Source organism: Balaenoptera borealis (genome assembly GCF_965194805.1).
Source record: "Balaenoptera borealis genome assembly, chromosome: 3".
Classification (NCBI taxonomy): Eukaryota; Metazoa; Chordata; class Mammalia; order Artiodactyla; family Balaenopteridae; genus Balaenoptera; species Balaenoptera borealis.
In genome coordinates this window covers 164,269,736-164,296,134 of record NC_138866.1, presented here as the reverse complement: position 1 = coordinate 164,296,134, position 26,399 = coordinate 164,269,736, and the positions used below count along the sequence as shown (strand labels likewise).

The following is a 26,399-nucleotide window of genomic DNA, read 5'->3' as shown; positions in this document are numbered from 1 at the left end:
CCTTAATTATGTTGAGGTACATTCCTTCTATTCCTAATTTGTTAAGAATTTTTATCATTAATGGATGTTAAATTTTGTCAAATGCTTTTTCTACATTTATTGAGATGACCGTATGATTTTTTCTTTCATTCTAGTAATGTGGTATCACATTGATTTGTGTGTGTTGAACCATCCTTTCATCTCAGGTATAAAACCCTCTTGATCGTGGTGAATGATCCTTTTTATGTGCTTTTTGATTTGATATTATTTTATTGAGAATTTTTGCATCTATATTCATGAAGGATATTGGTGTGTTGTTTTCTGGTAGTGTCCTTTCTAGCTTTGGTATGAGGGTAATGCTGCCCTTGTAAAATGAGTTTGGGAGTGTTCCCTCCTCTTTGGTTTTTTGGAAGAGTTTGAGAAGGATTGGCTGAAGCCTTCTTTAAATGTCTGGTAAAATTCACCAGTGAAGCCATCTGGTTCTGGACTTTCTTCACTGGGGTATTTTTGATTACTGATTCAGTCTCCTTATTAGTAATTGGTCTATTCAGACTTTCTATTTCTTCCTGAATCAAACTCGTAGTTTGTATGTTTCTAAGAATTTTTCTATTTCTTCTAGGTTGGCCAGTTTGTTAGCATATAGTTGTTCATAGTAACCTCTTATGATCTTTTGTATTTTTGTGGTATCAGTTGTAATGTCTCCTTTTTCATTTCCTTTTTAAAAAAAAATTTATTTATTTTTGGCTGTGTCGGGTCTTAGTTGCGGCATGTGGCATCTTTCGTTGTGGCGCACTGGCTGTTTGTTGCGGCACGCGGGCTTCTCTCTAGTTGCAGCGTGTGGGCTCTCTAGTTGTGGCAGGTGGGCTCCAGAGTGCATGGGTTCTGTAGTTGTGGCACGTGGGCTTAGTTGCCCCACAGCATGTGGGATCTTAGTTACCCAACCAGGGATTGAACCCACGTCCCTTGCATTAGAAGGCGGATTCTTAACCGCTGGACCACCAGGGAAGTCTTGTCCTTTCTCATTTCTAATTTTCTTGCGTGGGTCCTCTCTTTTTTCCTTGATTAGTCTAGTTAAAAGTTTTTCAACTTTTTTATCTTTTCAAAGAACCAATTCTTAGTTTGGTTAATCTTTTTGATTGTTTTCCTGTTATTTCATTTATTTCTGCTCTAGTCTTGATTATTTCCTTCCTTTTGCTAACTTTCGGCTCAGTTTGTTCTTCTTCTAGTTCCTTAAGGCATAGAGTTAGGTTGTTTATTTGGGATCCTTCTTGCCTCTTAATATAGGCATTTATTGCTATGAAATTCCGTTTTAGAACTGCTTTTGCTGCATCCCATAAGTTTTGATACGTTGTGTCTCTGTTTTTGTTTACCTCAAGATACTTTTTAATTTCACCTTTAATTTCTTCTTTGATCTATTGGTTGTTTAGAAGTGTTATTTAATTTCCATGTTTTTATGAAATTTTCAGTTTTCCTCTTGTTATTGATTTCTAGTTTCATACCATTGTGGTCAAGAGAAGATACTTGGTATGATTTCAGTGTTCTTGAATTTGCTAAGACTTGTTTTGTGGCCTAACATGTAGTTTATCCTAGAATATGTTCCATGTGCACTTGAGAAGAATGTGTATTCTACTTTGTAGGATGGAATGTTCTATATATGTCTGTTAGGTCCGTTTGGTCTATAGTGTTCAAATTCACTGTTTCCTTATTGATTCTCTGTCTGGATAATCTGTTCATTTTTAAGAGTAGGGTATTTAAAGTCCCCAACTATTATTGTATTGCCATACATTTTCTTTTAGCTTTTCTACAGTTTTTGCTTTATATATTTAAGTGCTCTGGTGTTGGGTGCATAAATATTTACAGTTGTTATATCTTCTTTTTTGTTGTTTGTTTAAAACACACAACCTAAGAGTTGTGAGTTTAAGGTTTTTTTAAAAAATTTATTTATTTATTTATTTTTGGCTGTGTTGGGTCTTCGTTTCTGTGCGAGGGCTTTCTCTAGTTGCGGTGAGTGGGGGCCACTCTTCATCGCGGTGCGCAGGCCTCTCACTGTCGCGGCCTCTCTCGTTGCGGAGCACAGGCTCCAGATGCGCAGGCTCAGTAGTTGTGGCTCACGGACCCAGTTGCTTCACGGCATGTGGGATCCTCCCAGACCAGGGCTCGAACCCATGTCCCCTGCATTGGCAGGCAGATTCTCAACCACTGCGCCACCAGGGAAGCCCTTGTTATATCTTCTTGATGTATTGACCCCTTTATCATTATATAATGACCTTCTTTGTCTCTCTTTACCATTTTCAGTTTAAAGTCTATTTTGTCTGATATAAGTGTAGTTACCCTTTTTTGGTTTGGTTTGGTTATGCTTTGCTTGAAATAGCTTTTTCTATCCAATCATTCTCAGTCTCTGTGTGTCTTTAAGGCTAAAGTGAGTCTCTTGTGGCAGCATATCATTGGATCTTGTTTTTTTCTTTTTTTTTAAGTCCATTCAGCCATTCTGTGTCTTTTGAGTGGAGAATTTAATCCATTTACATTTAAAGTAATTATTGATAAGTAAGGACTCACTATTGCCATTTTATTAATTGTTTTCTGGTTGTTTTGTAAGTCCATTGTTCCTTGTTTCTTATCCTGCTGCCTTTTTTTGTGTTTTGATGTCTTGTGGTATCACTATGCTTTGACTTCTTTGTCACATTCTTTTGTGTAATTACTACAGGTTTTTTCGCTTATGGTTACCATGATGCTTACATAAAATCTTTAAATTATAACACCCAAATTTAAACTAGTAACATAGCTTCAATAGAATTCCTATGCTTTACACTTTTATTTCTCCCCCTCACATTTTAGGTTATTGATGTTACAGTTTACATATATTTTATATTGTGTAACTAAGAACAGATCATTGTAGTTTTGGTTATTTTTACTATTTTTTTTAACTTTTAGAGTTGTAAGTGAATTATGTACCACTCTTTCCTTATTACAAAATCTAACTTTGACTATATATTTACTATTACCAGTGAGTTTTTCACTGCCTTATGTCTTTATGATGTTAACTAGTGTTCTTTTATTTCCACTCAAGTAACTCCATTAGCATTTCTTGTAAGGCAGGTCTAGTGGTGATGAATTCCCTCAGCTTTTGTTTGTTTGGGAAAGTCTTTATCCATCCTTCATTTATGAAGGACAGTATTCTTGGTTGACAGTTTTTTTCTTTCAAAATTTTGAATATGTCATCTCATTCTCTTCTGGCCTGAAAAGTTTCTGCTAAGAAAATCTGTTGGTAGTCCTATGGGGTTCTCTTGTATGTAACTTCTTTCTTTTTTCTTGCTGCTTTAAAAAATCTTTTTTGTCTTTGACTTTTGACAATTTAATCATAATGTGTATTGGTGTAGCTCTCTTTGGGTTCACCCTGTTTGGGATCATTTGGGCCTGTTGTATCTGGATGTTTAGTTTGGAAGTTTTTAGCCATTATTGCTTTAATATACTTTCTGTCTCTTTCTCTTCTGGAATTCCCATGATGTGAATATTGTTTCTTTTCATTGTGTCCCATAAGTCCATAGGCTTTCTTCACTATTTTTCATTCTTTTTTCTTTTTGCTCTGACTGGATAATTTCAAATGTCCTATCTTCCAGGTCATTGATTCTTTCTTCTGCATGGTTGAGTCTGCTTTTGAAGCTCTCTATTGAATTCCTCAGACACTTTTTGTATTTTTCAGCTCTAGAATTTCTATTTGTTTGTTCTTTTTGATGGTTTCTCTTTCTTTGTTGAACTTCTCATTTTGTTAACTTCTTGTTTTGTTAATACATTGTTTTCCTAATTTCAGTTGTTTTTATTTTCTTGTATTTCACTAAACTTCTTTAAGGGGATTATTCTGAATTCTTTGACAATTCATAGGTCTTTATTTCTTTAAGGTCAGTTATTTGAGCTTTATTAATTTCTTTTGGTGGTGTCATATTTTCCTGATTTTTTTAATAATCCTTAATTCCTTATGTTGGTGTCTGCGCATTTGAGTAAGTGGTCTCCTCTTCCAGACTTTGCAGGTTTGCTTTGGTAGAGCTAGTTTTTATCATTAGCTCAGTGTGGGTTTTTACGCATGTCTGCTGGTAATGTCCTTGGACAGGTGGGGCCTGCTGTAAGGTCTGATTTTAGTGAGGCAACTGTTTGAACTGTGAGGTTGGGCTGAGGGGTGAGTGCCACTGGCTGAGAACAGCTGGATAGAACTGCTAGCTTGTTCCCTGTCCAACTGAGGCTGTAGGATGGGCTCTGTGGTTGCCTGGATTCTCTGGTCAGGCTTACTAAGTGGTCAGGACTGGATACTATGCTCAGCAGTAGGTGGGGCTAAGAATTAGCTTCCCTGCAGTTTGAGGACCTGAATCAGGCAAGAGTGTACACTGAATATTTCTGGTCAGGTGATGCCAAGGCTTTGCTCTGCATAGAGGGAAAGCCATGGGCTGTGCTCTTTGTTCAGGTGTCACTGTAAGAAGGGCTGTTGGCTGGGCTATGCAGCTTGCTGCGTGCTCTGGTAAGACTCTCTGGTCCAGCAGGCTGAAGGCTGTATTCAGTAATGAGTGGGGCTATGAATTAGTTTATCTGTCTGGGCACAACAGAAGCAGCTCCAAGGCTGCTAAGGTTCTTTATGGTCTTGGTGCAAGCTAACTCATGCCCCAGGTGGTCCCCTGGCTGAACAGGGCCACTGGCTTTGTTTTTTTGTTTTGTTTTTAAAATTTATTTATTTTTGGCTGCGTTGGGTCTTTGTTGCTGCTCGCGGGCTTTCTCTAGTGGCGAGCGGGGTCTACTCTTTGTTGTGGTGAGTGTGCTTCTCATTACGGTGGCTTCTCGTTGTGGAGCAAGGGCTCTAGGCCTGCGGGCTCAGTAGTTGTGGTGCACGGGCTTAGTTGCGCCTTGGCATGCGGGATCTTCCCGCACCAGGGCTCGAACTCGTGTTCCCTGCAATGGCAGGTGGATTCTTAACCACTATGCCACTAGGGAAGTCCTGGGCCACTGGCTTTGCTTTGGGGGTGATCAGCTCTGCCTACCTGCCTCTTGGCTTAAGCATTGCTGTGTTATGCAGCAGGTTCCAGGTGTTCTTGCAGCTCTTTCTGTCACATGGGGCTGGGGGCTGTACTCTGCAGCATGTGAGCTATGACTCAGCTCTCCTGCCTGGGTGGGACTGGGTGGGCCCACTTCAGGCAATTCCCAAATTTTCCCAAACAAACTTTCTGGTGAGGGGATGCGGGGGGCAGGAGCCATCCTCCACAGCAGGTGGGGCTGACTCAGCTCTTCTGCCTGGGTGTGAGCAGACCTGCACCTTGCTGAGTTCTCTGGTCACGCTGCACCACCACCTTGGTTTTGCAGGTGAGCAAAGCCACAGGTAGGCACTACTACTTAGGTTCTGCAGGTAGGAACTTGGTCTGCCAAGGTCCAAGGGCTGGTTGCTGGAAGCCCCTCCCCACTTCTTCATCATGATCAGATTCCCCATGATTGAGCCTCACAGATTCCCATGATTCCTGTGGGGTGAAGCTAGAGTTGGGGATTCCACAAAGTGACCTATTGTGCTAGGGAGGCTGGATGTCACCCCTGGGCTGTCTTTTCTCACTGGAGGAACCGGAGGCTCTGGGAAGAGCTCTTGGCGTGGTGCTGTGCTGCTCTGGTCTGGGGGAGGGGCATGTGGTCAGCATGGGGCTGCTCCTCCTACCCTTCTGTTGCAGTTTGTCTTATCTCGGGGGTGGTGGGGAGTGGGTGCTGCAGCCTCACTCTGGTCCCAGGATTCTCTCAGTGGTCTCTTGCCCATGATAGTTGTTAGCTGTTCTTCCTGTAAAGGGGAGTGAAGTCAGGAATGACCTATGTCGCCTTCTTGGTCATGTCACTCCTATCGTATTCTTCAGTGAGAGTCCTCAGTGTTTCCTTTTTGGTTTGTTCTAGCCAATACGTGACTGGGCTGAAGGGGGTACTAGGAATAGGGGTATGTCTAGCCCTGTAGGGGAAGATGAACCTGGAATGTGGAATACACTCTCACAATGGGATGGGAAGGTGGGGGCTGGGTGGAGAGCAAGCTTGTGGGCTTGGGACCCTGGAGCTCCGGGTGGGTGGTGACTGCACCGTCAGCTCTGCAGGACATTTTCTCATGCCATAGCCCCATCCTTCATTCCCGCCGAGGCTCTGTCTCCCCTTACCAGTCCCCTCCCCGCCGCATTGTACTCTTTGATGGGAAGGCTCCCATTTGTTTCAGGTCATAGTTTTTAAAGAGGTGAGGTTATTGGATGGAACGCATTCTGTAGACTGCTAAGATTGTGCCATAGATGGCTGGGAAACACAACTCTTGAGCACATAGGGCCACTTTGCTCAGCTCTGCCCTGGGTAGAGACGGTGGTGTTGAGAAGACTTTCCCAGCTCTTCCACCCCCATCACCCAGTGTATTTCATTCTTCTCTAGGACAGGCCTTTAAGCTTTAGCCAGGGAGACATTGTGTCTGAGTAGCACTGAGCTCAGTGAAGGACTAGAAAGTCTGAAACAGCTGCCATCTGTTTGTGGCTCTTCAGTACGTAATCCCGTGTGGGTGCTGTGGTGATACAGTGTCCACTGTGGGGAGAGAGGGTTTTGTTTGGACCATCTACCCTTGCTGGTTTGAAGGGTTTCTCCTTACTTGGCAGATATGCTAATCAAGGCAGAGTCCTGGAGGCAGGGCCATGTATTACTTTTCTTTGCACTGCCAGCCCCTACCCGGGTGTCTCGCATGGAGTGGCTGCTCAATACATGGTTTCTGAACAAATGAGTGATTAGTGGATTATGCATTGTCCTTGTGGTAGCTGTTGACAAGTTGGGACACGTTACTTGTATTCAAGTGCACTTCCTGGATGCCTGGAGCTACCTGGCCTCTGGCAGCAGCGTGGACTGTTTGCCTTCAGGGCTGTTCTGATGACTCAGTTGTACTGTACTGCTTGTGGGCTGGCCCGGGCCCCGTCCTGCTCCAGGCAGTAACTTGGCAGGCTGAACAGTAGCTGCAACTGAGAGGACGTGAAAAGGCGTTGACCTGCTTCTCAGGAGTGCCTTAGCATCCACTGCCTCTAGTCATAGTTTTCTATTGATTTGTACTCCGTTCAGTGGTCTGGTCTCTTAGATATGAAGCATATATCTAGGGACAGTCCCTAGATATAAAATATTCCTGAGAGGGTACAAAATTTAGCTTAAGAAAAGATGACAGTACTACTCAAGGTAGTTTGACCTAATTGCAGGAATGTCTTTCCACTCAGGACCCAGTAGCTGATTAGCTCTGTGGCAACAGAGCAGAACCTGCATATGTGGGACACACGAGCAGCTGCGTGTTCTTCCTCATCCCCATCTGTGCCCCCGGCCTCCCATAGTGGCTCCTGACTTCTGCCACCAGTTTCCACATCCTCATCCCATCCCATAGTCAGACTTCTCTCCACAAATATTTCCTGAGTTGTCCATTTAATAAGGAATGCTTTTCCCATCCGTAGCAAGGTCACCTGCTACATCCATCCACCCACCCATCCGTCCATCCACCGGTTCTGAACACTGACTATATGGCAGGCACTGTGTCGAGGCACTGGGGATACAGCAATGAATGAGACACAGTCACTTCCTTCAAAGAGCTCACAGTCTAGCTTGGGAGACAGACGTAAGCAACGTGTAAACACACAGCAAATAGTGAATGTCACGATGCATCGCAGACGGTGAACTATGGGAACATAGAAGTGTAGAGAGATGAGGAAAGGAGAAGGAAGGAGAGAATGATTCCAAAGACAATAAATGTATGTCACAGGGCTTAGGTAATGGTGGCCCTGTCTGAGAGTTACCCTCTTGTAAAGCAGTGGTTTTTAATCTTTTGTGCTTTTAGTAACAAAATTGTGTTTCTAAATAAAATTCTACATGGACCACCAATAAATAAAACAAGCAAAAGCAGGGCACCTTTGGTTGAACTGGGGGTGGGGCGACGTGGTCTAGAGAGCTCTCTGCTTGGCTACATCCAGGCTTCTGAGCTCTGACCCCTGCTCCTCCCAAGGTGGTCAAAGACCTATAGATTCTGGTTGCTACTGAGGACACAGCTTTGCCTTGGAAGGGCATAGAACCTACAGGCTTGTTACAGGCAAACCTCCAGGAGATTTTGTCATTCCCACATAGGACCTAAACTGGACGGCTGGGCTTTTCTTTTGGGTAAGAGATACCTAAATATAATACTTAAAGGTAGGGAGGGGTGGATTCGAGTGAGGAATCAGTTTCCTTTTCTGAGAATGGAGTTAGTTGTTGTTCCCCAAGGCTTAGGGCAGCCTAAGGGTGGGTATGCCTCTAGTGTACGGTTTCTCTCGAGGGGAGAAGCCTGTCCTGGACCTTGTTGGTGCAGAGGTCTCTGCTGGAGGAGCTGCGGTTTCTGGTCAGACCTTGTCCATAGTTGTCCAAGGAACCCAGGGAGAGCTGTGGGGCTCTCTGGGGATGGCGGAGTGCATACCTAGCAGGAGAAAGTAATAGACCAGGCCGGTGGGAGGGGAGCTTAGCCCACCATGTCGGTAGATGCGACCACTGCTACTAACTGGTTGACCTTACTGAGTACTTACAATGTGATGGATCCTCATCTCAGCGTTTTGTAAGTATTGGCTTAGTTAATCCTCATAACAACCCCTTGCAGTAGGTGTTATTCTTATGCCCGTTTTGCCAACGAGGAAGTTAAGGCACCGAGAGGTTACACGGGTGATGAGTGCAAGAGCTGGCATTCCAACGGGGGCGGTGTGGCTGCAGAGAGCGTGCCTAAGTATTGAATACTCCCCGCCTTTAACACCAGCTTCGCGATTGAGGGGTCAGCTAGCGTCTCAGAGCTGGGGAGTTTTATTTGGGGCTTTGACCAGTTGCAGAACACATACTATGTCTTATATTTTTGTATGTAATATACATATTTATATATTTTTTATTTTTAAAAACATCCTTCAGATGTGGGCAGGCAGAAGTTGGCGCCAGGCAGCTTTGCTGCCAGTAGGGAAAGGTTCAAAGAAATGGTGCATTCCCCCTAAAGCAGCTCCCGCCTGACAGCCCCTCAGCCCCTCAAGCTGTGGCTCTGAGCTGGTCTCCGAGCACGCAGCTCCTGGCTGGTGAGTTCTGGAGTGGGGGACGATGGAATCGGGGCTGCAGACCTGAGAGCGGAATATGTTGGTGTTCATCCTTTGTTCCCTGAGGCTCAGAGCTCTTCTTCCCATTATTGCCTCAGATGTGTCCTTTTTCACAGAGAGGATCCTTTCTAGCAGTGTGACTGATGCTCAAGGTAAGGCCACCAACTCTTCAGCACCCGAGCCCAGTTCATGTACACCAGTGGTTTTAACCTTTTTTAAAAAACAGAACCTCTACTCCAACCTCAAACTACATGGGCTCCAGTAAGCACGTCTATCTCGACCCTTTCATTTTGCTACCCTTGGTTATTTCTCTTATCTCTCACTTTCACTAGAAGTTTTTGGTTTGCTGACAAATATATGAGTAGGAGGTTTGGGGTGGGAGGAGGCAGAGACTGGACGAAGAATTTTGGATTATCTGGGGATTTTCATTAACCGTCTCTCTCTGTCCCTCGCTATCAGGGATGACTAAGATTTGTTTTATAAAGGATTAGGATGCCTGTGCCATTTTGCAAGTAGAAGTTTACGACTTTTTCTTCAAATCAAACATCAAGCAAGAAAAACAAATCTAACATAAAACCTCAAAGCAAAAAAATCCAACAGGAAATGCCATTCTGTTCAGACTTATGGCCTGTAGGAAAAATTTCAAAAATATTCCTTCAAAGGACCAAGCAGCAGGCCTCCCATATAAGCTTTGCAACTGTTACAGGATGTCTCTCCTCTATAGCTTTGAAATTTTACCCTTCTCATCCTGAGTGATCAAACCCCTTCTCTTGCTTTCTCTCATTTTGCAGTCCTGAATAGACCCGCCATTGCTCTCCAGCAGGGTATGGTTCTAGTGTCATCTCATTTTGGAAAAACTTTGGTGCAGACCAGCATTATTCTTGGATCTGCCTTTCTTTTTCATCCCCTTTCTTCTGAGCCTAAAGAGATCGATCACGTTTAGAAAGGCAGTTGGGTTTTCTAGGTTAGGGCAGATTCTGGACGCTTTCCAGGTGTCTTTTGGCGGCGAAGTGACTGCTCTCTTCTGCCGCCCTCAGCGCCTGGGTAGAGATTTGCCAGGGCCACCAGTAAGGGCATGATTTTCCAGATGACTCTTGCTAAAATGCACCAGGAAGAACTTCCCCCCACTCCATTTTGTTTCCAAAGTCAATTTATTGAATATTAAGTCATAAAGCCAGTGATCATAATTTTAATGAAAAATAACCTGTATCACTCAAGACAGAAAAGAACAAAAATACTCCTTAGAAACACTGCTTTGAAAAATAATCACATTAACTTTACACACAAGAATCCTTTCTTAAGCTTTATTTAAGAAATCGAGTACTATATAGTTCAATATATATAAGACACATCCAGTATTGTGTTCCTGATAGCAAGTGCATAGATTTTGTTAAGATATCATTTTCACTCGATATAAACGTTTCATGGTCACATGAAGATAATATTCCCAGTGATTTTGCCCAAGCATGAGAGGAGAAAACAGAACACAGCAGAAATAGTGAACTACAACAGAGATGAAAAACAAAAACAGCGAATTAGCAGAACAGTCGATTCCTGATAAGTGAATAAGCTGATTGTTTGGTCACAATGTTTTTATTCACTTATCAGGAACGATTCACAGTACATTAATGTTCACTGTGTTTCCTAGCCTGCCAGCTAAGAGTGCCAGCCCGAGATTGCTCGTAACTGCTGTGGGCTGTGCAGATATGTGGCTTCCATCAGCAAGGTAAACGTTGACAGGTCTGTCATTTCCCAAGGTGGTCCGTGTATGGCAAGCAGATACACCTTGCTGACACTGCAGTGGTGGTGTACAGAATCAAAAGGGTGAGTGTGAATTTAGGCAGGGACAAACTTTACAGTCTTAAGTGCTTAAGGGAACTAGCATTTTTGTCCCCTTCTTTGGAGAATTATTGTGTTGTTTTTCCAAAACAACAAAAAAATCTGGCTTTGTCTTTCCCTTCTTTTGCTTAGCATGAGTATTTTGCCTTGGTCAAATGGTGGACCTATATACTTATATGACTTAAATATTTAAAAAGTAAACACTTGCATCTTGGAAAGAATCGATCACCCTCTTTACCCTCTTCTCCCCTCCCTCACACCCTCCACCCCCCCGCCCCCCCCCAAATAATAACATAACAAGAAAGAAAAAGAAATCACACCCATAGCCGTCTTTTCCCACTAATGTAAGCAGTGGGTTTTCAGAGGCAAACTGATGAAGGCTCTGATGAGATTTAAAGCAGAAGTATTGGCAGGAAGTCAGCTCTCATCTGTGCAGGTTTAGAGCTGGTGGAAGTTACTTCACTGAGGTGTTCGGCCTATGGGGGAAAGAGCCTCCTTCCCTCCGCCTCACCCGGCCCCTCTGTTGTTGAGCCGACTGGAAAAGACAGTCTAGGGGTCAGAGGGGCTGCCGAAACCGGAGGGTGAGGAGCCTGAGCACCTGCAGGGAAAATCTCATTGGCGGCCAGAGGAAGGCTGCCGGCGCTGGGTGGCCTGAGTTGGACAGAGCTTGTGCGTCTGAAGAGTTGGAGGGAGAGATGAGACAGGGAGCAGACGTCAGTGGAATCTTGTAAGAGCACTTGGAGCAGTCAGATTCCTGAGCACAAGAGACGGGCGGAAGAGGGAGGAGGGCCTGCGGCGTCAGCTCTCGAGGGCTACAAGGAATGGTTTTCTTCTCTACTTCTCTCTTTGCTAGCTGGAGTTGGGGCGATCGTGGGGGACAAGGCTTTTTACAAAATGTGCACTCATTCAGGAAGGAGTGTGTGGGTGCCTATGGCCTTCCTGGCTTTCATTGGGAAATGGATGATATATTATGAAGACTTGGGCATGAGAAACTTTACCTCTTCCCCCTCCCATCCCACCGGACTGAGTAGAGCTTCCATTTGAGCCCTTGCGAGTATTTCTTTTCTCTTCCATTAGTTTTAATAATTAAAGCTGCTCCTGGATTCAGTTAGCTCTAAAAATAAATAATTTAAATTACTTTTCTATACATATCTATTGATTGATGGCAACGCATAGATTTAAATTTAACGCCTTTCACATCTATTCACCAGGTAAGTAAGTTTATTTTTTCTTCCCTTGAGAGCTCACCTCTTTCTTTTAAAAAATGTGACTGGTTTCTGAGAAGAGTTTGATGGTAATGAATGATATGCCTTTGGACTCATGGGTAGGCAGAAGAAACCCCAGCTCTGCTGCTTCTCTTCTGAAGGTTATGCAGCAAAGCAGAGCCATTTTTAATGAATGTTAAGAACTGCATACATATACCCAAGGGAAGGGGAGAGAGGGGCAGAGAGAAAGTGAAATATACCAGTGTGGTGAGAAGACCGGATAAGGTCTTGGCAAATCCAACTCTGTAGGTGGACCATAGAAATAAGTATAAATCTTGGAAGCAGTGGTTAAAATAGGCTGTTGTACATAAATTAGAGGTGGCTGGTGTGTAGTTTCCCCCTTCCCCAAATCAGATATTCACTTAGGTGGAATCGACTGTATCTTATTACACGACATATAGAAAAAAAACATACGTGAAACAGTGAGGTGTGTAGATGTATCACCAACATATAATGACTACCAACAATACAACACTCAGAGAGAGAAACAAGTATTAGGAAAATGGTTTAATATTGGAGACAGAAGCAAAAAACTGCATCACACAATAACATACGTTACAAAAATAAGTTTGACTGTTTCAACTACACGGTTATGTTCACAATGAGGACAGAAGAATCAGAAAAAACTTTGATCTAAACAGCAAAAAAGCAAACCCCTAAAGTTTTAACTAATACATTTATCCACTTAAAGTGACTGAGTACTTCTAAATCTAATTACCTTATTGTGTAACTGCACAATACAGAATAAAAAGTGAAACTTACCGCTGTATTTTAAGACAAAATTCTAATGCTAGATATAAGCAAAGGGAAAAAAGAAATCAAGCCAAAGTTTTTAATTCTCAAAAGAAAAGCAACTTTCTTTCTATCAATCAACCAGAAATCAAACTTGAAATCAGTCATTGTCAGGGGGCCCACTAGAGTAAGCCACAAAAATTTCCATTTTTTTTTTTAATCTCCAGTATAAAAAGTTCCACTGGTACAAAATGCATAAGTACAATCAGTTGTAGAAATAGGAAAGCCTGCGTATTTTTTTTTTGGCTCAAATTCCATCAAACAACAAAATCCAAATGCATCAATAAAACAGAAACAATACTCAAATGGTCTTACAGTTTTCCACTAGGTTGCATGAACTTTGGCTTTTCTCAGACAATATTTAAAAACTATTTTGTAATTCTAAACAAAATGATATTATTAATCTACAAACAACAATTCTCACAGCACAAAAAAACACAAATACATTTTTTTTGTATGACATTATTCAAAAAGGTAATGAAACTACAGGTTTTTTTAAAATTTTATTTCTTCTTGTTAATTAGCACTTAAGATAATAAAAACAGAAACAGTAAAATGAGTCCAGAGTAGCACAAGCCAAAGAACTATAACCCCTATGGTGAAAGAAAGATGAACTTGTTACGCCTTTGAGGACTGCCATTTGATCGCAATTCTCTAATTTAGTTTAAAAATGACTATTGTCTACACTTGATTTTAAAAAAAGCAGTTTCCCTGTGTGTTTGTTTTTTCTTCTGGCACAGGCCCTTCGCACCCTTGCAGCTTTTTCCTTTTGATATTAAAAGAGAAAGTGAAGAAAAGGACAACTTGTCTTTGAGGAGGGTTATCTTTTTAGCAATGAAACATGCCCGCCCCCCCCCCCCCAAAAAAAAAGGACTTTCCCTGTAACAGTACAGTCTTGGTTGCCTGCAGAATAAACACTCAGCTCTAAGTGCCCACCCTGAGCCTCTTGTCAAGTGCATTCAGCTCCTCTGGGGGAGATGCAGGCAGCGGGAGGAGGGCACTGGAGCGCTTCTGGCTTCAGTGAAGAAATGGGAAAAAATGGTTTAAGAAGATTTATGTATACTTGATAAGAGGTTCTGAATGAGACAGTCTAGGAAGTTCAAATGGTGTTGTCTTATGTTCTTATGGACGTATCTGTGTACCACCATATTATCATCTACACGAGAGACAGACAAGTGCGATAACCTCTGTTATTCAGCTGCTTGCTGCAGGAAGTACAAAATAGCCCTCGAAGGATGAAGGAAGGCCCCAGCAGTAGTAAACACGTGTGAGGATAATACAGATCATTTCATTGTAAGTGCATGTGCTATAAGAAGGAAACTTTTTTTTTTTTTTTTTTTTGCATCATTAGAGGCTAGTCCTTTCCATCCCAGGGCTATCGCATCCACACACAATATTAAACCAAACAGGGTGGTGAGCGGGAAAAGGAGGAAGGAAATGGAGCCAGCAGTTTCTGAACTCCATTAGAGAGACAAAGAAGCTTCCAGAAAGGCAGGAGTGTGTTTGTTTTGGGACTGTGGGGATGACTTTGGGGTTTGTCTGTCAGGACAGCAAGAGACCTGCTCACATGAAGTGAACATCAAAGAAATATGGAGCTTTAGAAAGTGGCAGCAGGAACGGGTGCTAGGTATTTGGTCAGTAACTGTGATGAAGAACTGAGTTTGCCTTTGATGGTCAGTCCCCTTTAGATGCATTCAATTCAAAAGAAACAAAAAGGCAGGGAAAAGGACTGTCAACTTCTAACTCCAGACACCTTGCTTATTCAGAGGTATCCACTGCACAATGGCTGATAAGAAACATTAATTTGGGAATATGTAAGAAACAAAACCAAAAATCCCTCAAAAGACTACCCCATCATCACAAAGCCGTTTAACTGGAAGGTATATGAAATTATTCTAAACTGGAACATACCGCTAACCTGATCTCAAAAGCATATTGAATTTAAGGTTTATTTAGGTGCTTGACTACTGTTCCCCTCAGAAGGTTTATCCAGTAAACTCTTTTTAAAGTGTATTTTTTTCCTTCCTTTTGGCTCTCAACCAAAGGATAATAGTAGTAAAGACAGAAACAACTCAAAGATATAAGCAGAAAAAAAATCCAAATTAGAAACACCCCAAAACAAACGAAAATGATGACAGCATAAAAAGTTAACATTCCAGATAGCGCTGGGTAGAAAGGGTTAAAAGTTCAAAACTTTCTCACCTTAGAGGTTTCCATATATCATGAAGAAAATACATTGTGAGGTTGCCGTCACAGCATTGATGTGCAGAGTGGTTAAAAAAGTGAGACATGGGCACTTATACAATGTCTTACAAAAAACATCATAGAGAAATAACAAACAATAACAATTTCAGGCAACAAGACCACAGGATAGCAAGTTAACAAACTTTTTAACCTCTTTTTTTTGTTGTTTTTTGTTTTTTAAATATTAGGGATTTATACAAAACACATAATAAAATACCCATGTTATCAAATTACTTCTCACAAGAAACACACTGAAGCTCTAGGAAGGAAGTACCTTTGGAATTTGGCACTATATATTTTCACTTTTTTTCTTTAAAAGAAAAAAAAAAAATCACATTTTGCTGAACACAAACACATCTAAATAGTCCACAAAAAAAAAAAAAAATGACATCAATGCTTTACAAGCCAACACAAAACTTACTCTGGAATAGGTTTTCTTTTTTCCCTCACATGAAATTTTTTGTAAGCAAACAACTTTTTTTTGAAATTCTTTTTTGTTTTAAGTAAACCAATTCTAAACTTGTCTTATCAACAAAGAACATTAAGACCATAAGACTCATGATGAAACCACAACTTAATTCACAGAAGCACCAACGTAACACAGTTTACAGTAACCTTTCTCCTGTACATTGAAACAGTATAAAATATAGGTAATTTCATGTGCATTAAACCATGGATTGTCTAACTGTGAGTCAGTTCAGCAAAAGGTGACACAAATAGGTAGCATTTGCCCCAAAACAGGGTAAATATTTTTCTTATACTAATCTACAAAAAGTGGTTCTATATATATATCTTAATGAGAAAGTGAGCCACCTAAAATGGCCTTATCAAAAAACTTTACACTGCCTGAAAAATGTAAAAACTATTACAGACCTCTAGAGACTTAAAATCAGACAGTTTTTTTCTCAAACTGTTTTTGGAAGTAGTCTGTTAGAAACCAACATTCTGTGTCCCTGGACACATATTGCTATTGTTACCAGTGACCGGGAAGAATGCCAATCCCTGTATAATACTTTCAAGTCTGTTTTATGAAAAGAAAAAAAAAAAAAAAAAAAGAAACATTTTTGCCACAGGTTTTTTCCTATTATTAATTTGTGTAATAATAAATTTCAGTCTTGCATGAATGCAGCAATGTTTTTCACATTGACTTCCCAGAATTCATAGCTAGATGAGGTCACATGCAAATTTCAAAGGTCAAACTAGATCAAAGGTCAGTAGGAGAACCAAATATGATGTGAGGTCAGAAAGACATCAGAAACAATGACGGGACGATGAAACTTTTTTTTGAGACGCCACAGGGACATGCTAGGCAAACGGTGAACTAACGGGCATGAAGATGTCTAGGGAGAAAACAGGGAGAGTAAAAAGTTACACAGAATCTACGCAGCAGCAACAAAATCACTCTTCAGGGTGCAGGAGAAAAACTAATGCAAATCTTAGGTCATTAGGGAGTCTACGAGCCATCCACGTAATTTGCATTTCTTACACTCTTTATCCACAGCACAAAGGAACCCAAGAGAATCCATCCGGAGAGGGAGAGGGGATGGATTCTGGGTGTTTTGGGGTGAGGGGCTGGCAAGGGATAGGGGGGAGAGGGTCCAGTTTCAACGAATGTAACAGATGGGGAAAGTCAGACGACTGAACTGTAAACTAGATAATGGCAGTTACGAACAAAATCATCAGACAGATACAGACACCGAGAGGATAAAGCATGGACTTGAGGCCTAGGGTTCAACGGTGAAAAAAAGCCCATTCCTAGAACGATTCCTCTAGAGACTACTTCAGAAGGATCTGGCTAGCACAGAGAGCTGCTCTTTAGGTACCCAATAAGTTAACAATAGGCAATAAATAACTTCCATTATTTCTGAGGCAGTAAAAATTTTGTACAAAAATAGAAATGCTTTTTTTACAAATAAAATTTACAGGCCTGTGGCTTTCTTTTTATGTAGTATTTATGTATTACTTATTTATTATTAAATTTATCTTTCAAGAAACATCAAGTATTTTCACTCATTTTTAATTTTTAAACCCTGTAGCTTTAAGAAACAGATCTCTAAATCTTTTTTTACATTAATCCTTTCTAAAAACTAAAATAAAACAATAACAAAATAGACAACCAGTGTAATAATCTGACCAATAAATGTCATGTTTCTTTGAACCCTAAAATAAAATCCTACTTATTAAAACAAACCAAATGTAGTGGAAAGACATTTTGTATTGTTTTTAAGTGCTTCTCCTGGCTTTTCTCTCGCGCTAGGCCACCGCCTTACCCTCAATGAACAGCTGGCGCCCCTCTTCGGGGTGGGCGCGGGCAGGAGGGGTGAATTCTCCAGGCAGTGCTCTGGGGCACGGGGTGGGGGAGGGGGAAAGGGGGTGGGTCTCAGAGTTAGAATTGCACGTTAGCCTTTCTTTGCCTTTTAAGTTCTTAAGATGTCATTTATTGTGTATGTGTTTTTCTTTAAAAAAGCAAAAAACAAAAAACAAAAAAGGTAAAAGGAGATTCAAAATTGCAAAACAAAGGAGAATACAGTGGCACAAGTGGAGGAGGAGTTTACTCGATAGAAACAAGGTAGCCGAGTTTATGGCGAACTGGGTAGGGGGCCGGGAGGGGGTAATGGAGGCCTTATTGTAAAAATAACCGTCTCTCTTGGTAAAAGTTGGCAATGTGGTCCTCCTCTGCCTTTCCTGTTGAGCCCAGGCTGGCTCGTGGGACTTACCCTAAGAAAGCTAAAATAAGAGCAGGGAGCCTCTGGGGTTAGGATCAGTAAGGTTTGCTGTCGTTTTTGGAGCGCTTCAGCTGGACCTTCAAGCGTTTCATGCCAATCTGAAAGCCATTCATAGCCTGGATAGCAGCTTGCGCAGACACGGGATTGTCGTAGCTAACAAAACCTGGAAGACACAAGCGGAAGGAGGGCGGGAATCAAGATGGAGAGGCAGGGGAGCAAAGGAGCGTGGCTGCAGATGCTAAGTGACACGTGCCCAGCCTGCGGCCTCGGGTCAGCTCTACTCAGTTCACGGACTGCAGGTCACGTTTTAGGGGCAACACTGGAAACATCCACTCAGAAGCAGTGGAGAAGCTGGCTGGACCCGTAACTTGCTATCAGGAGAACAAAACCCCTCCGCAGAAAGCTAAAAATCTCAAACATTGAGTCAATTTAGTCTGTTTACTGATTTCAGTCAAACCTGTTTGTGTTTCAAGTCCCTTAGAATCCGGAAAGAGCCTCCAGTACATCAGTAAGTGCTGCTCCTAGAAGCAGTGGTATAAATATTCTAGGTCTCCAAGGGCCCCCAGAGGCTCACATGCCCCAACCAGGCGAGGTTTAAAAGCAGGATGATTAAGGGAAGGGCTGGATAACCGGTATGCTGCCCAAGACCCTGACGGTTTCCATCCCAGGTTCTCCATGTATGCAGGACGGGCTCAGCTGGTGAGTTAGCGCGAATAAATTTCTACTTGGTTTTTACCACTTGGAGCTGTTACTGAGAGGAACCTAGGGGCCCAGGGGAAATGCTGTGCCGTTCTCCTTATCTCAACTTCCATTTTCAAAGCTCCAGTGAATTCAGCGGAATGGAAATTGCTACCTTGTATCCCCAGCTGTCCTGGAGAATAAACAGTCTAAAACAGCTCAGGGCTTCACAGCCATCCTGACATACTTCCCACCACCTTTCTCTGTGCCAACACTCAGACGCTTCTGACGACCACCCAGGCTCTGCCAAAACCCAGCAACAGAATTCTGACCACATAGTTTTGTTTCAGCACTGGGGGTGGGGGTTACATGCAAAAGTTTCTTTAGTTAATGCTAGTGCAAAAGTATTGTCCCTACTTACTTTTGTTGTTGAAAGGAAGTTATACTGATTGGATTTCAGCTCTGACCATCCACTGTTCAGAAGGTCTTATACCAAGTTCTCCATCTTTCTACTATTAAAGTATAAAGCCAAGGAGAACATTCCTTTACAAATTAGAGGAGGAAGAAAGGGACATAAATATACCTTTAGCAGAGTTCTCAGCTGATAAAAATAGGCATACAGTATAAGCAGAATAGCTTCTCATAGGCTGCCTGTATGCAAAATGGTGGTTTAAATTTTTATTAAATTTAAATTCCCAATAAATGTGATCTTGAATCTAAGATTTTTGCTGATTTTCTCCTTTCCTCCTAGGTCTTATCCAGAGGTAGCAAGATGATTGAAGAATGGAAATGGGTCAAGGGCAAAGTGGATAACAAAACCTGGCCAAGAGCTTAGGATGAAGAATGGGGTACCATGTTATGACTAGCAAACCTGGGACCCCAAGAAGTTAGGCTGTCTGACCGAGACACCTACCTATGGGATGTTACAGCTTTTTAATAAAAACTGAAAACATAGTGCATAACACTAAATACAATTGTCTGATGCATTATTATGAACACAGTGGTTAAGTAGTTTGGGGGCTGATATAATCTCTTTTCAAGACATTAAATATTTTCTCAAAATCAAACCATGAACTACAATCCTTTTTCTAATCTCCAAATAAGCTCAGGACATTGTTTAGCGATGAGGACTGTAAATGTCTGGCTTGAAGCCTTGTTCAGGGAAGCTCCCAATGGGGAGCTCTTACTGAGACGTGCACACACCCTGTATAACAACTTACTTTCCATTTCACTCTCTCATGAACCATTACAAGGGCGTTTATATACCTGTAATGGGTTCAGGCTAACAGCCTTTCCACTTGGATAAAAATAGTGACTTGAAATGGCTGACACGCTAAAATTCCCCCAACAACAGAGGCTTCAGACCTTCCTGGGTGACAGCACAGAAATCAGAAGGACGTTCCGCGAGTGGAGTTTCAGAAGCCAGAGCACTCTCCTCCTTAGACTGGCCGCCCATCGCCGGTCAGCTGAGCGCCAAGTCAGAGTTTGTGCCTCTGCAAGAGCCGTCCTCACCTTTCCTTTGATGCTTTCCTTTTCACCGTGCACACTTCTATTTGTTTTCCTCTGCCCACATCTGTTCTCCTTTGTTTTGTGCTACTCTTAGCACCTATGACCAATGTGAGTCATTAAATCGGAGGAGTGATTAAAGCAAATGTTACATCTCAAACTGGGCCAGAACTTGCCAAGTGAGAAATATATACTCTGAACATTCTAGCCTCTAAACTACCTTGGGGAACACAAGGGTTCAAAAAATAAAACAAGAACTAGATTTAATGAATGTTCTCCTCCTCTGTAAAACACTAGGGCATGCAGTGAGCCTGCCATACTCTCTCAGGGAGCAAAAACGGCCCAGGGAGCCAGAGTCCAGGCTGCCTGACGAAGGAGACCGTGACAGCTCGGGCCACCGAGGAGCTGGGATGTCCAGTGTTCTGAGAACACCTGCATCTCCCGTGCTCTCCACCCACTCAGGCAGCCACTGCAGATCCCAGCATCCCAGCACACCGCAGCACTTCATGTCACCATGAGCTAAACCAGCCACCGTCCCCTGGGCTCGCGGAGCTGCAATGTTGGGCGTGGCCTGAGCACACCCCTACTGTGAAGGAGTGCGCGTTGATTAGTGTGTTTTTATGTACATCCAGATGCTGAACAATAAGCCCCCAATACAGTGTGCTGCCTACACCCACAGGGTCTGAGTCCCAGTGGACCTGGAAGGGTATGGAGTTTGCGGCAAAGTGTCTGCAGTGGCATCCTGTGTCAGGAGTCTCAACTACACTACAGTCTGTAAATTACTTCCATCCGGTGAAGCCTGTGGTTCAAACTGGGGGGCCCGAAGAGACTGCTGCTGGTCAACAATGAAAGGGGATTAAGTTATAGGTAGTAAGACCCTTGAGTACAGTATCGAGCATTACCTACTATATGGACATTTAATTTCCCAGATCTTTCCTTTTTCCCAGGTCTTTTCTCTCTCTTTGATGAGATGACTTGGCCCAGCCTGCTTACATGGATCCAGACAGCCTGGAACCGCCACACACACTGAAGGCCCTATCCTGGCGTCTAAAATACTGGCCATTATGTGTTCCTTCCCATGACTCCTTACTGGCAGTGCACTGTGTATTCTAGCTGGGTTTCTTTTGCATACCAAAGCACTTGCTCAGATTGGTCTGTTTGTCAATGAAGACTTTAGCAGAGATAACATTTCCAAAAGGCATGAACATCTGCAGGATGTCCTGGTCTCCAAACTCCTGTGGAAGGTGGTAAATAAAGAGGTTTGCACCCTCTGGACCTAAAGAGGGAAAAAAAAAAAAATCAGAGTAAGGTATTCTGCACTTCTTAATTCCCAAAGCCTCTTCTTAGGAATGCTTTAACAACAGATGGGCTAAGCACGTGGCTTTCTCTCATACGGAAAGAGATGGATACAAGTCCAGTGCTGGTATGTCTTTTAGGACAGGAGTCGTCCTTCACATTTTCCTGACTTCCAAAGAGACACCAGTTAAGAATGGCTTCCTTTTCATCGATAATCTGTGGGTCACATTTGCTTACTGCGCGTGAGCACGTATCTTCAGTCTTCCTGGGCGTGAAGGCGGCAGACGAGGGGTGGAGTGGGGCAGGAGAATGCAGGCGTGGGTTTTCCCCACGTGGCCATGTTTTATAGTACATAGTATATATTCTCTCTTGGATACAGTGTCCTGTGTATTCTAAGCAAATTGCAGCAATTTAGAAGTAATGAATGTAGCAGTAATGCTGCTTGGATTTCTCAATCATTTACCTAATTATCCATCCAGTTCTGATTTGGCAGATCTCTTAACACACAGTCTAATAATCATCTTTCTTAGAAATGACTGGCAATGAGTCAAGGCAGGAAAAAGTAGGTGCTAGAGTTTCACAACTGTGCTCGGAATTACACCACTGGGAATTAGCCTTGCAAATTGAGCGCCTGAGGTGCACAAGCTGGTCAGAGACTAAGCGAAGCCTGGTTCTTCGCTCTTCACCATCACTTCCAGAAATACAAGGAACAAGGACAGAGTAGGGGCGATCTTAGCTACACCGGACAGTCTTAAGTTCCTTTCCATTTCATTCTCCCATCTCTCCAGCCACCTGCAGAAGAACTAGCTGCAGCTTAAAGGAAGCAGAAAGGAGGGAATCCCAATGATTACAGCAGGTAATCACCTTCTAATATGTCACAGGCGAGAATGCTTTCCAGGTCAGAGGGTGCTTGGGGGAGTTGCAGATCCTTCCCCAGATGGTTCTGGGGAGGCCTCAGGGCTGGATGCCTCTAGGATGTTCTGGGCATGGTGTCTGGGAAGGGAAGGGAGCTCATAAAACTGGCGAAGTTCCCGGGACCTTGACTGACTTTCACAGGAGAGGAACCAGGACTGCCTGCTCCACTGGGAAGCCCCAGGGGACAAGGTGCCCTGGGTTCCCAGGGGCTGGGGGGAGAGTGTCTGTTTGTATGGGCCGAAGAGAAAGAGAACTGGGGTAGAAAGAACTTCGTAAAAATAAAAGGGATAAACATCTTTGCAAAGAAAAGTCAAACCAAATTTCTTGCCACACACACAAACAATCATAAAAGAAAAAAGTATTCTAATGAATGGGACTTTTCACAAGGAAATCTTCTTGAGGCAAATTCCTGAAGCCACAGAGATGAAGCATTTCTTTCTTATTTAAGTGTTAACATGGCCACTTTAATTTTCTGTATTGCTCACAATTTCCAGGGGCATAGCCATGTTCCAGTGCAAGAGACACAGTTTGTATGTAAAGGGGCACAATTACAGGGTTAGGTCCCCCGATGTTTCTTTGTTTAAAAAAAAAAAAAAAAACTCTTAAAAAGTCAAAACTTAATATAAATAGATGCAAAACCACAACACTGGAGGTGGGTGTTCTGAGGGCCACTACGCATGTGTGTCCCCTGCAGTTTGTCTATCAGGCAGATCTGGTACTGCCCAGACTGGATATGCCTTCTAAATAGAAGGTCCAAATGCACAAATGAGGATTAATGGGGCCCAATCGGAATTGTGAAGTCATCTCACCTCCTGAAGCCTGGGGGGAAAATGCAATTTTAATGCACTATGACAGATTACTGGCTATGCCTGGATAGTCCTGGCCTTCTCGAATGCAGTGCATTCTGAACGTATCCAGGCCAGATAGGGGACTAAGAAAACGGGAAGAAGGTAAACCCAAGGAGGCTGTCTTTTTCCTCATCACCAAGAAATACTTGGATTTTGCAAACTGCCAAAGTCATTAACACTAAAATGAGAAAAAAGTGACTTGGTATGGAAAACCTCTTAATATTCAGTGAAGGAGGCTACTGCCGTAGACACCAAGGGTAAAGAAACAATTTTTTGAGGGTTCAACCTAGGTATCTTCCTTCCGTCTCCCTTCAGTAAAAACCTGCTGACCAACCACACGTTCCTCAGACCTCTAGTATACGTGACTAACTTGCTAGAGCTCGTTCAGTTGTATCTTTGGTCCCAGTTGGCTGGGTGTTCATGTTCCGATTTCTCATAGGGCACCTGATATAGCAGAAAGCACTGGGGGTGTCTGTATCAGACCGCCAGTTGGGATCTGGAGGCTCTACCTAATTCTGTGTGTGTGACATGCCTCCTGCAAACAGAGGGAGATGGGAAGGGTGTGAAAGAGCTCAGAGGATATTTAGGAATGGCAGGAAACATGGTCAGCTTGCCTGAATTTAGATCTGTAGGGGTGCCATAACCCTTCAGAAGATTTAGCTGGGGAAAATATTAAAACCATTTCTTTACAAGGCCAGACTGGTTCACTTTCCAGTCGGAAAATATATAGCAGGGTACACGACTAAATACATCAAATTGACTCAACTCTCTTGATTAAAGAACAGAACTATGGAGTAGAAAATCTAAAACTCTTACTTAGTAGGGGAATTCATCATGGGGTCTTTCCTTTGCTTCTCAGTATGACCTGCCTTTCAAATTATGTTTTAGTTAAGCTAATGTTAAGACGGTTTAAATTTCTTGAGCACAGGTTACCAGGGTGAGAAGAAGGTGATGAGAAGATGGAAGATGATTTAAAAAGACCTGAACAAACCTGAAACACCATCAAGCACTAATCCATGCTGCTGGTAGCCCACATAGCTAAATATAAATAATCTGGAGCGGGCAGTATTTATTTTGAACTATTTTACATTAATCCCAGAGGATTAATTATTGCACAAGCAGTGCCTAAAACCCAAGGCATAGAAATTTAGGGCAGTGAGCTGGTGTGAAGCAACTTCCGGGCCCAGACCTTCTCCTTAAGCTACTGACTTTCGAGTCTGCTGGTGACAGATGTTTTCTCAGTGACCCAGGTTATACGGTTTGCTGTGAGGCCCTGCTGGGTGAGGGAGAAGGGACCAACACTCTCTAAGACGCACGTGGGGGAACTGGCTTTTATGGTCTCTCCTGAGGACACGGTTATCTGACAGGCTCCCTCCTACCACCCTCATCTGTCACCATGGTAGTCAGACCTCAGACACAGGGACCTCAATACAGGCTTTCCTTTGGGAAGGCGAGGTATTTATGACATGGGGTCGCCACACGCCCGGGGAAAACACAGTTGTCTGAACAGTTGTGCAAGTTTTAAAAAAAATCAATAACAGTCACAGCTGAGAGGAAAGAGAAAGTTGAAAGAATGAAACTCAGATTTTCAACTATCTTCCATTTTTAATGCTGTTATATATAAACAGAAAAATATCTTTCTTTAAAAAACAAAAACAAAAACACATGAGTATCTTTAAAGCTGTGTCCCTTTTACAATTCCTAACTTAAAAAGAAAAACCCTTCTATTTCTTATAGGACACCATGTTTAAAGTCAAAATATTCAGACAAAAACCAGTCTGGAACTATGGGGTGAGGATATAGGGGAAGGGAAAGAAATTTTAAAAACATCTTCAGCAGTACTTCCCTATTCTAACTTCCTTTCTTGTGTTCAAAACAAGTCAGAAAGAGAATAAATATCACAGTGCAGATTCTGCTTTAAAAGCAACTTCAGTCAAGGAGGAAAGAAAGAGACAAGCCCTCCCTGTTCGGGCCAGCTCATTAACTGCTTTATAATTAGCTTTCATTTATTCTTAGCATTCACTTCCTGATGTTTATTTTGCCTTACCGGCAGAGAAGCAAGGCAATCAATCACTTATTTGCTTCCCCAGAAGACCCCTGATTAAACCGAGACTGAGTCAATCCTAAGAGTGGATTTTTTCATTAACCTGGAAACCGTCGCGGACTAAGAGGCAACTCCACCATCACGGGGGATGTGGACTGCAGGAAAGCTGGGCCGAGCCCACAGGGGGCTGCATCGACCCACCCCTTCCTCTAACGAGGAGTCTGTGTTGAACGGGAGAAACGAGAGGCGGCCCTGCTGATTCGGGAGAGGGGGCTCCCGGCAATTTTTTGATGGCAGCAATCGCTAGGTAATTGCGTATGGCGCACAGAGGGTGAGGAGTCCACCTGAACAGGGAGAGGAACAGTAAAGCTAAATACGACAGGAAAGAAGACTGGAAGGGCCTGTCAGATTCCTTTAAGAAAACCCAAACAAACACGAGTAGGAGAAAGAAAACAACTGCTTTCTCTTAGGACAGTGGCTCGTGGAAGTTCCCTGGAGCTCTGCTCTGGGCGCGAGCGCCGCCCTCCGGCCCGGGCCCGGGCACCTACCTTCCTTCTGGCTGCCGGCCGCGCTCTGCTGCTGCAGCAGGCTCTGGCTGTACAACGTGGGCAGCGCCGCGGCCGCGTACTGCTGGATCCCTGAGTAGGCCTGGGTGAGGGCGTCCATGGTGCCCGCCGTGCCATTCGTCAAGCCCGTGGCGCCAAGTCCTCCATTCAGAGCCGCCATACCTGAGAGCATTTGAGCAACTTTACAAAAAACCCAACAATAGAGAAGAGAAACAGCACTTTTCATTAGTGCTTTCCAAAGGAAGTTAGAGAATCATTTGACACAAGTACGACAGCAAGTGCATGCAGCGAGCACAGCAATTACAGCAACAGGAACTTACAGACAAAACCATGAAGTGACAAACTGTAATAATGGCAGACACACAGACGACCACCGCAAACCCCTGAGCATCGGTAAGCCTCACCCCCCAGGCCGGTGACGGAATTCACCGAGGCACCCCAGGGGGCCAGTGCATCTGCGCTCCAGCAGCGCGCTGCTGGCAAGGGCTGGGGTTCTTTCTGAACTAGAAGCCTTCTGCCGCTTACAGCTTGAGAGCATGTAAAAAAGCACTAGTGGCAGAGGCCTGTGACATCTGTACACGTAACCCACTTACTGGG

General features: G+C 43.1%; 1 protein-coding gene across 12 annotated transcripts in view; it reads right to left on the bottom strand.

The window, feature by feature from the left end:
• Window positions 1-10,373: 10,373 nt before the first annotated feature.
• The window catches only part of CELF2 (CUGBP Elav-like family member 2), a 525,599-nt gene continuing 509,573 nt past the window's right edge, over window positions 10,374-26,399 (bottom strand). For 7 of the 12 annotated variants that reach the window (XM_082385485.1, XM_082385487.1, XM_082385482.1 and 4 more), the window contains 4 exons: window positions 25,785-25,964; window positions 21,266-21,409; window positions 17,941-18,112; window positions 10,374-16,563 (listed from right to left, as the gene is read on the bottom strand). In XM_082385485.1, the coding sequence (XP_082241611.1) occupies window positions 17,985-18,112; window positions 21,266-21,409; window positions 25,785-25,964 (452 nt within the window). In that variant the 3' untranslated portion in view covers window positions 10,374-16,563; window positions 17,941-17,984. Of the gene's footprint in view, window positions 18,113-21,265; window positions 21,410-25,784; window positions 25,983-26,399 lie in introns of all 12 variants that reach the window. The other 5 variants (XM_082385484.1, XM_082385477.1, XM_082385486.1 and 2 more) reach the window with 2 other exon arrangements.